Raw genomic sequence first — 17,008 nt, forward strand, 5'->3', positions numbered from 1 at the left:
TAGCAACTATTTTTTTTTTTTTTTTAATTTTTGTGGTACGCGGGCCTCTCACTGCTGTGGCCTCTCCTGTTGCGGAGCACAGGCTCCGGACGCGCAGGCTCAGCGGCCATGGCTCACGGGCCCAGCCGCTCCGCGGCATGTGGGATCCTCCCGGACCGGGGCACGAACCCGTGTCTCCTGCATCAGCAGGCGGACTCTCAACCACTGCGCCACCAGGGAAGCCCTAGCTAGCAACTATTTTATACTTGGAACCTTCAATGATGTGAAACATCTCTGAGAGCTCCATTTATGTGAAGTTTCCCACTGGCATCACTTCTTCTGGGTCATCTTCATCCTTTCTTCACAGCTATTCTCTTTATCTACGTTCATAAGTTTACCTTCACTCCCCCTTTCTATTTTCCATTCCTGTAAATGCCATATAGATTTATCCTTAGGAGACAAAGAGGAAACACAGCTACTCACCTGGCTGTCTGTGTGTGAATTAACAGGGACTCTGTGACCAATCATGACAGCCTGGGAAATAAGTGATGTGATTGGTTGGAATCGTGATCACGTCAGCTATGTACACAGTGATCTGTGGAATTAAAAACCTCGCAGCAAAATTTGTGCTTTGTAAAATTACTTACAGTTAATATGCCATGGTAACTGAAATCTGAACCATGTTGTTGAGAGACTGGGATTATTTAATTAAACCATGATAATTGGAATTCATAGATGTTGGAAACATGCAAAGCAAGGCCGATGCTGTGTGTGTGTGTGTGTGTGTGTGTACACAAATTATATTTGTGTGTGTGTGTGTGTGTGTGTGTGTGTATGTGTGTGTATTCTAGTGTTCCTCTAACCTATTCTATCAAAGATAATTTCAGTCTTTGCTGGACAGGAGAGAAAAGATTTTACTAAGTGTTGCTCTGTCGTGGTATGTATATCCCCTCTGCTGTGGACTGAATGTTTCTGTCCCCCTCAAATTTATATGTTGAACCCCTAATGTGATGGTATCAGGAGGTGGGGTCTTTGTGAAGTGATTAGGTCATGAGGGTGGAGCCCCCAAGATAGGATTAGTGTCCTTATAAGAAGACAGCTAGCCCTTTCTCTCTCTCTGCCACTTGAGGATACAGAAGAGGACTGTCTATAAATCATGAAGAGGGCCTTCACTAGAACTCAACCATGCTGGTACCCTGATCTTGGACTTCCAGCCTCCAGAACTGTGAGAAATAAATATTTGTTGTTTATAAACCACCCAGTCTATGGCACTCTGTGATAGCCCGAACTGACAAAGATACCCTTTATTTTCATAAAGGCAAACGAAGGGTTTGAGTTATTTTGATATGTCTCTTAGTTCTGAAACTGTGCTTTTGGTATGTAGTGGTGCTCTGACATGGGGTTCTGGGGGGGGTCTCACTCATATGGGTCCCTTATTAGCTCAGCTTAGTGGAGAGTTCTGAGCTGTGGAGTTAGAAAGAGGGGCTCTAACTCTGGCTCTGCCACTTTCTAGAGAAGTGATCTTAGAAAAGTTTCTTAACTTCTCCAAGTTTGCCTCCTAGGATAGAGATTATTTCAAGGGCATTGCCTGAGACAGACTAGGCACATAATAAATACTAACTACCAGCTTCATCTCTTCCAACAACGCCCTGGGGAGGCACAGCTCTATAAACCTTCCCATTTGAAGGAAACTAGTGGAAATGAGAAAAACTGAGAATTAAACTTGCATCTCAGAGCTACCAACGGGGTTTGTTTTTTTTTTTTTTAAATTGTGTTGTTTTTGTGTTTTTAATCTGAAAAGAAATGTTCTCAAACTGAGATAACAAGGTAAAGCAAAGACAATACCCTACAAACTGAGCACAAAACAGAATTTAACAATTCTGCCATATCCCTGTTTATGATTGTTTTCTTAAGTAGTGAGAGAGTCACAAATTTATTTTTTTCTATTTATTTTCTTTATTATTCTTTATTTTAGTCTCTTTCTTTTTCTCTTGTCTGAAATCGGATCATTGAAAACACCTCAATAATAACTGTAAAAAGATTAACTGAAGAAAGATGTTTGAAAAAATTTGTTTGGGGCATAATGCATTTTCTTGTTCAGGGTAGGGATAAGCATTTATGGACCTTTTGGGGCAACTGGGGCTTGGAAAGAGTTAAAAGGCTTGAGACTAATATGATCACAGGAAAGACTTGATATTGGTGCACCTGGCCCATCTACAGGTGAGGGCACTCACAGGGGAAAGCAGTACAGGACCTGTCACTGTGGTGTCACTTACAGGACCAAGGACACCAAGGAGACAAGGAAAACAGCCCCACTCAAAGGCGATTGCAGAGCTGACCTTAATTCTGTAGAGAGTTCAGGGAATGGCTGCCAGAATTCAAGGAAAGAATTAAATTGATTGCCATGAATGAGCTGCACTGGATTCTTTTAAAAATTAAAGAGAAAATGATATCACAGCACTGTTCCACTCACTAATTATTTCTGTATCTTGACTTAAAGTGTGACCATAAATAAAACACCTTCCATTTTCTAGGTCCCAGAGTTCAGGCTACTGTAACACATTACCACAGACTGGGTGGCTTAAAGAACAAACATACATTTCTCACGGTTCTGGAGCCTGAAAGCCCAAGATCAGGGTATCAGCCTGGGGTTCTAGAGAGGGCCCTCTTCTTGGCTTGGAGAAGTCTACCTGCTTGCTGTATCTTCACGTGGTAGAGAGAGAGCGCTCCGGTGTCTTCATCCCTTATAAGGGCACCAATCCCATCATGGAGCTCTCCATCCTCGTGACTTCATCTAAACCTCATGACCTCCCAAAGCCTCCACCCCAAAATTCGATTACATTAGGGATTAGGGTTTCAACTTATGGATTCTGGGGGGACACGTTCAGTCCATAGAGGTCACCTCTAAGTTCCCTTCTTTCTGATTTTTTTTTTTTTTTTTTGCGGTACGCGGGCCTCTCACTGTTGTGGCCTCTCCCGTTGCGGAGCACAGGCTCCGGACGCGCAGGCTCAGCGGCCACGGCTCACGGGCCCAGTCCGCTCCGCAGCACGTGGGATCCTCCCGGACCGGGGCACGAACCCGCGTCCCCTGCATCGGCAGGCAGACTCCCAACCATTGCGCCACCAGGGAAGCCCTCTCTGATTTTTTTATATGAAGATTTCCTATTGCCACCAAATCAAATTCAAACCATCTGTCCAGCTTCCAAGATCTTCCATAATTGGGTGCCATCCAAGGTACCAGATTTGCTTTTACCACCTTCCTTCAGGATGACCCCACTTCCCTTTAGACCAGTCTCTGGTCTGCTCTCCCTACAAACTGTGAGCCGTCACCTCCACTTTTTTCTCATTCTCCTCTCTTGGAGTGTACTGAACTCTCCCCACTGACTCAAGACCTAAGCATTTCTTGGGAGACATTCTTCTAGTCCCTGGACCATCTCACAATGAAGAATAACATTAAATATAAAGTTTTCCTTCTGTGTAGTATAGAGGAAGTTTTAGGGTTTGCACTGAACAGCATTTTAGAGGGAAAATGTTGCTTTATATTGTTTTAGTTCATGTAAATGCCAGTTTTAAAAACTTGATATTGAATATAATATGTACAGACCTACTATAATATGTACAGAGCTACTGTTATTAATCCAAAAACATCAAAGATTGACAGTATAGGAAAAGACAAAGGATATCAATTTAAGGTAAATTACAGCTGAATATATATAGGATCATACTTTATATCTTTACAAATACCAAGTGAATTCTCTGATATTTGTGATGATATAAGAAAGCCACAGTATTAAGGATTTGCCATTCATTCTAACATTTTGCTAAAAACCATTCATATGTCTACACACTAGGATTCAGTATTAAATATTTATTCAAAAAAATTCCAGCTTGCATTTGCTCCCTTGGACTTGATCTATGGTAATCTTTTAAGAAGTTCTGAAGATGAAGGCAATAAAAGACATCCTGGCCTCTGATAATTATCGATGATAACCCATTATTGATTGCTCTTATGGATATAGCGCATCATACAATTTAAAGAAACATCTGTAATGATGCTCTGAAATTACATCAAAAGAATAACAATATTCTAAAAGCAGAAAGCTTTTTATGCACCTTTATGACTGCTCCACAGGAATGCTTAATGTGACTACTGATAATTTGGGATAAGCAAAAGGCATAAGCAGACAGTTTATAAGTGAGAAAATGGAACCTTTGGGGAAAAATGTCAATATCACTACTAATGACACAATATCATATTTCAACTATCCAGACAGTAATGGTTTTAAATGTAGTTGGTGTCAAAAGAGACGAGAGAAAAGTACCTCCTAGAGTTGAGACCATCTCAGTTACTTGCAAGGTTGAGGGATGTGTGAGTTGGACGGCCTCCTTTGGCCTCTAGATCCACGCTCCATCCTTTTCTGCCCTGGTCGGAGCCCTGGGAGTCTGACCCTAACAGCATCAGTGGGGCTCTCTTGCCTCCGGCTGCCAATCAGCCTCAGCTAATGGGAGACACCAGCAGGAGATCGGCAGGCAGGGATCGGCAGGGGTTGTGTTTTTCTCCCAAAGACCACAGCTCTTAGTGGATGCCTTTTCCTATAGCTACCAGTCTTGCTAGTTTCAGGTAACTTCTCCTGTTCCTGGCCATTTCAGGTTAAAGGATGGCAATGACCTCTACCTGTTGAGCTCTGGAGTGCTTCTCCATCCCTTACTGGTTTTCATTGCCTTGGCCACACCTTATAAATCATTGCTATGTTAAATCCCTTCCAGTCATCCCTTTTGAGTTTGCCACCCACCTCCTGCTGGATCCTAAAGTATGCAGTACACTTCCACGTCCACTCCGGACCCTAACCAAGTGAGGACGTTTCTCATCCCAATCAACTCCTCCCCTTTTCCTTCTAGAATGAATTTCCCAGAACCCATTCAATCTTTTCTTTGCACAGCAGCCTAGTTTTCCATTGGAGAACCACCTCCCTTCAACAAACGGGGCACATGGTTTAGATCAGGCTGATCTTAGGACTTTTGTGGGAACTATTAGAGCAAAGAGGTTTCTATCCCCTGAAATAGCCAGCTACAAAAACAAATCAAAACAAAACTGCCCCCACAAGCCTGGAACTCTTAGGCCAAGGAAAAGGGGGCTTGCTAGGGTATAAACCAACAAAGTAGACAGAGTACAAAGAGATGGAGATGCAGGTCTATTATTATTATTTGAGTCCCTGGATCCCACCATGCCTGAAGCTTATACCCTTGGACACTGTAGTTATCAGAAGTGGTAGATCCCCTTTTATGCTCAAGCTGAGTTGAGCTCTCTGTCTCTTGCAACTGAAAGATCCCTGACTAATGAGACTTCGCCTAATAAAAACACATACATTTGGAGAGAGTAAAAAGTGGAGAGGGTTAGAGAACGACTTCTAAAATGCTATCGTCCAGATTTGCAGTGCTGTTTTCATCAGGAATCCCCACACACGGTGTCATGAGAGACTACCTGTGGTTTTCATTTATTATGATCTTGGTGCCACCACAACCTGCACTGTCCCTTTAGTCCTTTGAAACCTGTGAGAGATGGGACAATACCAAACCAAACAGCCCACTTTGTGTTGAACTTTGTGGCTGAGACCCACGCATGAACTGATGCGAACAAAGAACAATGGTGGAAAACTGCTGAATGCTGTGTTCAAGTATTAGTTTCAAGGGCCATTGGACTGGGTCTTCTCAGATGACATGGTTCCCTGGCAGGAAAGCTGTTATTGCAACAATCATTATTCCCATTTACCGCCTATTAGAATGTGAGTCACTGGGAGGTCAGACTGTCACCAAAGCCCAGTGTTCCTGAGCACTCAAGGTCAAGTTCAAGGGACAGCAATCAGATATAAGGGCAATGGCAAAGGCTCAATCCTTTGAAATCAAGAAGAGGGTTAACTCCCAGGAGATTGCTGCAGTGAGTTTTACTATCTTCAACATATCACACCACTTGGGAAAAGAAGTCAGAGTGACAGTGTTACCATGACCCTAGGTCCTTTCCACAGCAGCTGTCCTCCCTGGGGAAAGACAGTAAGCATTTTTTCGTCTTTATACACCCCTCCCCACTCCTGCCTAGCACCGTGCCTAGCACAAAATAGATGCTCATGGACGATGACACATTCAGAGCCTGCTGGCTTAAGAATACAACGGAAAGATAATATACAAGAGTCAGCGTGGAGTAGTTACTTAAGAAATCCTTGCTGTTATTATCATTGTTATTACTTGTAAATGCATCTATGTTAACAAGCAGGTCCATCAAAACCCACACGAACTCTCTTTAAGCAACAATTTTCAACTTCCTTACCTCCCAAGGAGACAGCTGTGTTGTGAGTCTGAGTTATTTCCCCTGCCCTTCCTGTGTACCTATGAGAATCAAACTGTCCGGTCACTTTATCACTCATTCATCCATGCAACAGACAATTAGTGACCACCTGCATTTTGCCACACATTGGACCGTCTGTGGGGAATCAGGGTTGCTGAAGACACAGCCCCTGCATAAGGCAATAGATAGAAAACCTGCTGGAGACAGACGCGAAATCCCAACGAGAGAATCAGCCTGTGGAATGAGGGACCTGACTTCAGTGGTTGCAGCAAGTGCTGGGAAAGCCTGGGGAAAATGCCTAGGACGGCGGGGGGGAGCGTTTTCCTTACCTTTTCTGCAAGCCAGCCAAGATGCCTGATCTCCCGGCCCCCGGCAATGCCCGTCTTCCCCAGCTGCTCTCGGACCTCGGGGATCACTCGTGTGAGCAGGTCACTGGCGTTGGAATGGATGGCGCTGAACCAGGCCTGGGCGGTGGCTGAGTCCTTGCTCCTCAAGAGCACCGTGTGCTTAGCATCTGGAGAGTGGATTTCAAGTTGCCTAGAGAAGCAACGAGAGGAGAGTTGGAAGGTTCCCTGGCAGATCATGCTTCCTAAGTCCTGGGCCTCAAAGGTGAACGAATTCTTCGTTTTCTTTCCCTATTATACATTTTATTTTAATTTTTAGCTTTTCAATTAAGATGTTTGAATTGATTTTTCAATTGAATAAAAGATTCTTTATAGTGCTTTACAATTTTCAAAAGTTTCACACAGATGAGAGTTCATGTAATTCCGTAATAACCTTTTCCCCCCACCTCCATATTGTCTCTCCCCGCTAAGTTGAACTAATAATTCTTTTTTTTTTTTTTTTTTTGTGGTACGCGGGCCTCTCACTGTTGTGGCCTCTCCCGTCGCGGAGCACAGGCTCCGGACGCGCAGGCTCAGCGGCCATGGCTCACGGGCCCAGCTGCTCCGCGGCACGTGGGATCTTCCCGGACCGGGGCACGAACCCGCGTCCCCTGCATCGGCAGGCGGACTCTCAACCCCTGCGCCACCAGGGAAGCCCTTTTACTCTTACTTTTAACTTGTTTCCCATGGTCTACCTTAATGCCCCCATCATTCATTCATTCACTCGCTCATTCATTCATCTACAAACATTGACTGTACGCAGGCATGGGTCGAGGTACTGGGTACTGTTGAAGTTCTTTTGCTTTCTGAACTGCCTAAGCTAACCAGTGACTCTGGGGGTGAAAAGAGATGTGGAGTGGTTTCATCTTACTGAAGTATTTTGCTGACAACCTACCCCAAAAGAACCATTTTGTAGGGTCAAATATTTCCGGTACTCATTCTTTAAAAAGGCACTTTCAACTCCAGTAATTACCTCATCCATTTGTAAAGGAGAGATAAAGATGAGGAAATAAAGTAGGAAGAGGGGAGGTGGCCGGGCTGGGGGAGAAAGAAAAGGAAAATAAGAAAAACTCAGGGGTGGAAAAATAACTAAGTGGTGTGTAAAAAATGGCACTGTGGTTGGATGGCTGAAGTCATGAGAGTCAGAGAACCAAAAAATGCCCAATGCAATGGAAGTGAAAAATGCACAGGGCAGACAGTGAGAGCAGTATCATATCATTAATGTAAAAATGATCCAAATAAATGTTTGTAAATGTGGAGACTATGCCTGGAGAGGTGTACAGGTAGGTTCAGTTAGGAGGGAAATTGAGTGACAGGACAAGATAAGAAGGGAAACTTTCTCTTTTTAAAAATTAAAAAAAGTTTTTATTTCAAAAAAAAATAGTTCTATGCTAGATTTTACATATGGAGACATAAACATATACACATTTAATAGCAGAAGAGGTACAATAGTCCCCCAAAGCCAATTTCTGTAATCGAAGCCATATCTTCACAATAGAGAGAGTACCAAAATATGTTTGCAAGCCACATAAAAACACAGCCCCATTATAAAAATTGTCTTATAGGCCTGCCTGAATACAAATGCAAACAAGCAACTGAGAACACAGTCAATCCTTGCAGAATGTTAGAACCAAAATGAATCAGCAAACCCACTCACTTAAGAAGGGAAACTTTCACTGTATAACTCTGTATTTTCTGAATTTTGTTCCATGTGTACCCACTATGTATTCACCGTATTTGAACAGAAGAGGGGGAGGGGGAGGGGAGGGGGAGGGGGGGGTGGGAGGGAGAGTGGGAGGGGCGAGGAGCAGGACTGGCCTGTTGGTTAAAACAACATTGTCCCAAAGCCCAAGCTCTGTCATTTATAAACTGTGCTTCCTTATGGACGTCTGTGGTTCTGTCTGCCCAGTTTCTACTCCCCCCCTCTTCTGGTAACAGGCTTTACCTCCATTCTCAGTCTATGTGATTTGGGGCTTGATGGGTTAAAGGTTGTAGGTGTGATGCAATTTGGCCAAGGAGATCCAGGCCCAGGATTTCTTCAGGAGTCATTGTTAAGATGATGTTTTTCTCTCATCATATATACAGAGGGAACAGTTATAATCATGGATCTGCTGATGGCCATCTGGCCATCAAGAGGGTGGTCTGCCTGCAGATGAAGCCAATACAGAGGAAAGCAGAGCTGAAAGATGAGAGACCTGGATCCAGCCGTACCTGACACTCAGCATATCCTAGTATCTTCTTCCATGTTCCCCTTTTGCAGAAGCCAGTTTGAGCTGTGTAATTTTCAAACACAACTACAAGTCCTGAATCATACACAGATCACAAATAGGTCACAGTTTCTATGAGCCCTGAGTTTCTTTATTCCTATAAAACAGGGATGATGATGATGAAAGTGATAATGATGATTATAATGAAAGTGATAATAATAACCTTCATGGGGTTATTACTAAGGAACCAAATGAGATAGTGAATGTGCTTCGTGACTGGTAAAGCCTATGCTAGTAGCTGTCATTTAAGCTTTTGGCATTTTAAGACTGTATTGGGGCTTCCCTGGTGGCGCAGTGGTTGAGAGTCCGCCTGCCGATGCAGGGGACGCGGGTTCGTGTCCCGGTCCGGGAAGATCCCACATGCCACGGAGCGGCTGGGCCCGCGAGCCATGGCCGCTGAGCCTGCGCGTCCGGAGCCTGTGCTCCGCGACGGGAGAGGCCACAACAGTGAGAGGCCCGCGTATCACAATAATAAGAATAATAATAATAATAATAAATAAATAATAAAATGAGACGCATAGATAAAGCACCCGGAAGCATGCTGGCTCCCAGTAGGTCTGTGCGCAGTAAACAGACTGAGGGGCTTCCGCTTCCTCCTTGCTGTAAAAAAAAAAAAAATCTAGACAACTTCTTTGAGAGCTGATGATTCCTACATTTCTGGAACTGGGGGAGGAGGAGGGAGGGAGGGAGGGAGGGAGGCAAGAAGCAATGAAGTCAGGCGGGCTGACTGGAGCTATTTTCAGCAGACCAGTCTTTTCTAACTCCTGTTTTGTTCCCCAGTTGAACTGACCACTGCTTGATGAATTGTGTTTATCTGTAGTTCAGAGATAAAGTTCTCTTTTAATTCCCTGCTGAATAGAAATATTTAGGGCAATGCCACAGCTGTGTTTATTCTCACACTCCACCACAGTTATGTAAATACTGCCTATGGAACTATTTCTGATAAAGGCCCATACCAACCCCAAGGAATTATATGCTCGCTCTAGATGTCTGCCAAGATGAGCTGCTTCCATGCAGCTTGGCAAGGCCTATGAATGATATCACAGCTTCTCAGAGATCATTTGGCAAACCTCACACTAAAAGAGTCATTTTCTTCCCCTCTCACTCTCTCAAAGGCTCTCACGGAGCCAAATAATATTTCCCAGCATCCTCTACTTCCCCTGTTTAGAAACACAAGGCTGGCACACAAAACCGAAGCCTCTTAACACAATATTAATAAATAAAACATAACTTGCAACCTGGCAACGGAGGTTTCAAGTGACCTTTCCCCTCCGATGCGAGGCTGGAGAAAACACAGACGGAGGTGGTGACTAGGAAGGTGGCCTGTGGACTCGCGGAACTCCCGGGAATCGAGGGGAACGCAAACCACATGGTTGTTTACTGTCCCACAAATCTGTGACTCCGGTGGTTGATAAAAAATTTCCCGGCAGACGAATACATGGCAGACCTTTAACAGTGGCTACCCCTAGATAGTGGAATTCCGAGTCATTTTTATTTCTACGTTTCTGCTTTTCTACAATTTCTAAAATCTTTTTGCAATGTCATCAGAAAAAAAATACTAGAAAAAAGTTGCAGAAAATGAATGCTTATACCTTCTGCGATATGTCATTAGTGAAACAACTCACTAGAAAAAAAATAGTCTTCTGTGCAAAAGACAACACTAAAGAAAGAGGTAAAATATGGCAGTAATAATATTCAAAATGAGGATTAGTATTTGTCCTGTGGGGATGTAAACTCCACCACCAAACGAGATCACTTTCCTCCTTTTATCCTTATCACCGTCCTATGAGGGGAATGGTATTAATGTGTCTGCATCACAGATGAGACGATTGAGCCTCAGAGGGGCTAGGCTGGTCCAATCTCCCAGTTAGTAAGAGGCAAAGCTAGAACTGGAACCCAAGTTCACCTAACTGCAAGGCTTGTGTCTTAGTCATTATGTTCCATTTAGTAGGATGTTTGCAAAGCATGGTCTGTTGTTTACAAGAGTGGAGAAGAATTTTCACGCCTTGCTCAATATCTTTTGAACACCCTTCCTGTGTATTTGGAAAGTTTTCCAAACTCAGAGTTGAGCTTCCCCAAAGTAAAAGCCAGAATTCCAGTTCTCAGCCTTACTCGCCGCTAGGGCACCGAGCCCCTCACTCAAAATGGCAACCCTGAAGGAGGCAACGTGAGAGAGTAGGTGAGTACAGGATCCGACCTCTGGCACGTATAGTGGTGGAGGCACCCCGCTCTTAATGGCGGCAGTGGTAGAGCTCGGCCAGTGCCAGCTGTCACAGGTGCAAGCTGAGGCAGCTGTGTGGATGGTTGTTAAGTGATGGCAACGGTGGCATTTCTTCTAGAACAGCCTTCACCATGTGGTTGGATGTTGAACTTCCTAGCCTGGCTATCTGAACTCCGGGAGATATGCAAGCACCCTAATATCCTCAGGCAGAGTTGATTCTGTTGCTTAAAACTACACTCCCCAGCTAAGAATGGAGATTTGGGAATATGGTTGCCGTGGTGGGAGCTGATGAGATCATCTAAGGAATGTGTCAAGTGTGAGCAGTTAATGGAAAAGAAGCCAGAAAAAGGTGTTCTGCTGTTTTTTCACAAAATCCCATTTCAAAAACAGGTCATGCATGATATAGTATTCTGCTCAGCTCTGAGGGAACCTGACAATATCTCTCACATTGGCTAGGTTTCAGTGTTTCGCTAATACATACATTTACAAAATACGTGAAGAATTTCAGCACTTTGGCCTCTCCTATGGGAGCAGAGCAATATCGTTATCAAAGTTTTGGAAGAGGAGTCAGCTAACGTCAAACTAGAGAAAACATTTTGTTCTTCTACTCCACACTTCATCTGTACCTCACAAAATATTCTGTGGTTTGACCTTACTCAACTGGATTTTTCTTTTTTTAAAGCCATGTTAATATACAAGGTGCAATACAGGTCAAATAAATATACATTTGTCTCTAGAATCTTAGTACCATACACCGACAAAATAAACAATCCACCCCATGGTTCAATCCAGAGCATAGCATTTGAAGTCTAAAGACCTATTTCTGCTTCTTTGGAATTAGATTATTTGGGCTAGGGTTGCCAGATTTCACATATAACAATATAAGGTGCCCGGTTCAATCTGATTTTCAGATAAACAATGAATAATTATTTACTGTAAGTATGTCCAGTGCAATATCTAGTGGTGGAAATCATATGAAGTACATGGATTAGAAATGTATAGAAAAGAAAACTGATAGGACTTCATGATGGATTAGCTATGAGGAGTGAGGAAAAGGGAAGAGTCTAGGATGCCTAGTTTTCTGGCTTATACAACTGAATGAACGACAGTACCAATCACCAAGACAAACAAAAAATAAAGTCCAGATTTGACAAGAAACATAAATGCTCCAGCTTCATTTAGGTATCTTGTAATAACTTCATACTTGTAGAATATACATATACCACCTACTCTCCAAGAGTATTCTGTGGTTATTTTGTCTTCACAGTATCAGCACCCTCCCAATAATCCAGGTTGGATGACCCAATCATCCTTGACGCCTCCTGTCTTTTGTTTCCTGGTACTCATTCAGTCTCCAAGTGTTATCAATATCATCTCCCTTTCAGAAAAGCTAGCCAGACTGTAAGGTACCAAATTTTCATAATGGAGCTGAAGCACTATCTAAGGTGGGATATAAGTTCTACTTTCTAGGTCAACTTTGATTAAAAAGTAGTGGTTGCCTGAAATGATGTCTTTTTTTTTTTTTTTTTTTTTTTTTGCTTGTTGTACAGTTTTACTTAATGCTAAACCGGCGGTAGCGGCTGTGGCTGTTAAAGCGGCTAAGGCTAATATGCTACATATTAATATTCCAATGAATCGTTTAGGTCTTTTTAAAGCTTCAGATAATTCTAGCCAAGCTTGCATGCTAGTACTATGATACCATGGTTCAGAAATATTTACAGGCAGCGTTACATAGGAAGGTTGTTTTAACATCATAACAGAAAAAGTTCCTTTCATAGGCAGAATGCAAGTACTAAAAATACAATTCTGACAAGTTATATTATATCCTAAGGAACCAGAAGTAAACTCAATCTGTAAATCTCCTATTAGCAAGGCATATGAGGGTGTAACACAAGTAATAACCGGTTGATAAGAATAAGACAATGCAAACTTCCCCAAATCCCAATGCTTATAAAAAAACCAAACTATTATTAGTAACAGAAACTGAAGAAATTAAAATGGTACCATTATTATAATTTAAGGTGCACCAGATTTGAGAATTCAAAATCAGATTGGGGAAAATCAGAAGGAAAAAAGGAGGGAAACTTCAAACTTGTAACAGCTTTAACTACCTTTAAACTATGGCCGGCCAGTAAAGTCCCTTGTCCTCCTACACATACTTCAACACAAAAATAGTATCTTTGACTTTGCAGCTTCTATTAGAGCTCCACTTCCAGCTTTATGATTAGACCCATCTTTGTTGCTGTAATTACCAGTCTCATTCTTTCCATTTTTGTTATTGTTGCCCTGTGAAATCATTTTTTCGAGATTCAGATGTCCCTCTCGTCAAGTCCCTGTTCGGGCACCACTTGCCGCCAGCCGCGGCGGGTCCTCAAAGTGCAGCAACAATCGACGAGAAGGGGTAGGGAACTGAACGCACCAAGGTATGGGATCAGAAGGGCACAAGCAACTGATGGTTGCAAGGCCTGAAATGATGTCTTGAGAAGGAGCCTGAGGTCTCATTCTAGGCTCCATGAGGTGAAGTAGCATAATCATATATTGCTGTCTGCCATGGCATGGCAGTGAGGATTGACAGCACTCATGCTGTTTGATAGTTCTAGAAATATCTAGAAAGCATTTTGACATGTAGCTCTGACATGTAGCTCCTTGTTGCCCTACCCTTGGAGAGAGTTCTCATTTTTAGTCATCTGATAATTTCTTTCACAATTTATCCTTTTATAGTTTATCTCCCCCATCAGCCTATACATTTCTTGAAGGTATGACATATAGCAGAATTACCTTCATTTCACCCCCACTGTCTGGCACATGGAGGAGGGTATTCCATAAGTATTGGCTGGGCTAAGTGAATGGATGGCTCTGTCTACTAGTAAAAGATTGTCTCATCTCTATGGTAACTCCCTTTCTAGATAAAGTTCTATAACTGCCTCCACTGACATTTTTATTTTTTCCTTTACTAGAAATTAACCTTTTTGGTCTTGAAGAATGGAATTTAATTCTATGGTACAAAGTGTCTTCAGTTCTAAGTCATAAGCTTGGTACATTAAATAAAGTCAAACATGTTTTAATGTCCCATGAGAAGGCTAGTTTACATGGGTGAAGTGCAATAGCATTCAGCTCAGAAATATTTATTGTATTTTATTTCATATTATCATGTTTATCACACAATTTGCCATACATGATTTTCTTGGGCTAAAATAATCAATTTGTGATCTTGTGAGACTTACCCGGATTAGATGTAAAAGCAGGCAGCCTTGCAAATGTGGAAAACAGGGTAAAATGATGACACAGAATTGAAGCAACTAGGAATAGTAATTCAAAGTGCTTATCTCTGAGAGATAAGAATAGAAGTGGAGGTCATCTAACTCTTCTATGTCAGAGTTTCATGTGAAAAAGTAAGACTTATTGGCCTGCCTCATTTACAAAATTGTGAGATGCCTTTTTCATTTATTACCTTTTCAATTATTTTCTGAGTGTCTGGTACCTACTAGACATGACATTAGGCACATGAGGAGAAGAGCAACTCAACACAGATATGTGTTCCTGTAATCACTAAGATTACTGTCTAGCAATCTTGGACAAGCATACACACTTTCTTAACTTTTCAAATATCGTGAGAAATTCCTAACACAAGAGAAGAATTTGTATCTGTTCAAGGAGCAGAGAATCTTTTGTTAAATTCTCTATAAATTACTTAAGCAATAACTAACCATGTGAAATTGGCAGCTGCTTACATAGAGAACAGTACTTCACTAGCCCCGAAATATGGCTCATCCATTTAGTTTTAATTTTGACTAAGTCTTTCAAGGAGGGAGGAGAAGAAAGGGGGAGAATATAAGGGCAAAAGCACTACTGTATGTCTATGGCCCCTATATAAATAAAGATGTGTTAGCTACGGAAGGCAGCACCTTAAACCATTAATAGACATGAACCCTTCAACAAAGATTAGTAATAGCCACCAGCCAGCAGAGAAGACGGTCCCGAGAGAATGGCGAAGAGGAGACATAAATTGGATGGGACAAGAAAAATTTGAAGAAGTTCTATCACCTGAAAGGACTAGAGCTGCCAGGGAATTTGGAATCAGGAAGTGGAAAAGACCATTGGCGATTTTCGTTAGCATGAGAGAACTAGATAAAGAAAAGCAGAAACCAAAATTATCGTAGTTTAATGTATGAATGAATGAGTGATCAAAGACAGAATTAGCAATCCAGAAGGAAGTTAGAGGTCATTTAAGGCAACCACTCATTTTAAAGATTATAAAAAAGCAACAAAACCCTAACTTCTGGAAGAGAAATGATTTAGCCAAGGTCACACTTACAGGCAGTAGTATCAATATTACTGAGCCTCGAATCCAACTTTTTTTAAAAAATAAATTTATTTACTTTTGGCCGCATTGGGTCTTCGTTGCTGCGTGCAGGCTTTCTCTAGTTGCAGAGAGCGGAGGCTACCCTTTGTTGCAGTGCGTGGGCTTCTCATTGCGGTGGCTTCTCTTGTGGAGCACAGGCTCTAGGTGCGCGGGCTTCAATAGTTGTGGTGCACAGGCTTAGCTGCTCTGTACCATGTGGGATCTTCCCGGACCAGGGCTCGAACCTGTGTCCCCTGCATTGGCAGGCAGGTTCTTAACCACTGCACCACCAGGGAAGTCCCTAGAATCCAACTTCTTAACAACCGTGTTAAGTTCCAAGTTCAGAGAATAGGGAAAGAATGGAGAACTCATGGTGTGCTGGAGCCAAACAACTTTCTCTACCATTTTCCAGAGGGTTGGTCCTGAATTTGAGACTAGTAGCTCTTTCTGTGTTTGAAACACTCACTATAGTATTTTGTAGATATTTCACTGTCAAGGTATTTATGGAAATGACAGCTTCATAATTATTTTCTCTGTGAAGGCTTTGCTCAAAGACAGTTTCACCTCTTTTGTAGATAGCAATAATCATTTTCATTACATGAAGGATTTAAACAAGCACGAACAAATAAATCAGCTACCCACAAAACTGCTATTTAAAAAAATCTATATCTGAACTATCTAGACAAGTTTTGAATTGTCATGCAATTCTGTACTGGTTGCAAGAGAGGGTGAACATCAGAATAATGCAAATGATCCTCCTGAGTTTCAAAAGGTCACGTGACATGAAATTCAATCTTCCTCATTCTTGTAATAAATGCCAAGGTGTGAAACAAGTTGGAAAGAGAGTCAGTTTCTCTGTGAAGCAGCAAGGCTGTGGGTTGGATTTGTTTGATTTTGCTTTGACTTCATTAGCTGTTTTTTTTTTTTTTAAAGAAAATATATGTTAAAATAGTGGAACTGGAAAATTGCTACAAATGAAGAAATTAACTCGAAGCTCTCTACTTCTTGGCATGGGAGTGCATGGGGTAGGGGAGGTTCCGGGGACTGGGGTGGGTGATGGTGGGAGGCACCATCAGATGCCATCATCAGATGCCTTGGAGGGGAGAAAAGAATGCAGTGACTTCTATGGTTGCTGCCAGGGAGACCTGCCTCTGCCTCACGGCGTTCCAAACATTTGTTCCCTCCAGATGTTCAAGGCAATTGATTAAACTTTATATCCAGCTTTGTACCCTCGGGCAATCTGCATGAGGACTGCTTATCAATTAGCCCAGACTGCCTTTGTTAAGACTTCAATATACTTCCTCCAAAAAAAGAAACCAAAAGAAGAGAGATTTGAGGCTGGGGCAAGTACATATAACCTTAATCATGCTTGAATCATTCATTCAGAAAGATTTATTGAAGGTCTGCTCTCTGCCAGGTAGTCAGCTAGGTGCTAGGGACACAGAGTCTGACAATATGGCCATGGCTTTCAAGGAG

At 42.4% G+C, this 17,008-nt stretch overlaps 2 protein-coding genes across 3 annotated transcripts in view; one reads left to right on the forward strand and one right to left on the reverse strand.

Moving 5' to 3' along the window:
* The window catches only part of MTBP (MDM2 binding protein), a 237,345-nt gene that overhangs the window by 170,636 nt on the left and 49,701 nt on the right, over positions 1-17,008 (forward strand). The window contains exon 23 of one of the 2 annotated variants that reach the window (XR_010837356.1): positions 8,788-9,092. The exons of the other annotated variant lie outside the window; for it this stretch is intronic. The gene's annotated coding sequence lies outside the window, so the exon portion shown is untranslated. Of the gene's footprint in view, positions 1-8,787; positions 9,093-17,008 lie in introns of those variants that run through there. 2 annotated transcript variants of the gene reach the window in all.
* The window catches only part of SNTB1 (syntrophin beta 1), a 214,522-nt gene that overhangs the window by 74,794 nt on the left and 122,720 nt on the right, over positions 1-17,008 (reverse strand). The window contains exon 4 of the mRNA XM_059043450.2: positions 6,649-6,856. Coding sequence (XP_058899433.1) covers positions 6,649-6,856 — 208 coding nt within the window. The remainder of the gene's footprint in view (positions 1-6,648; positions 6,857-17,008) is intronic.

Source organism: Kogia breviceps, chromosome 17 (assembly GCF_026419965.1).
Source record: "Kogia breviceps isolate mKogBre1 chromosome 17, mKogBre1 haplotype 1, whole genome shotgun sequence".
Taxonomy (NCBI): Eukaryota; Metazoa; Chordata; class Mammalia; order Artiodactyla; family Physeteridae; genus Kogia; species Kogia breviceps.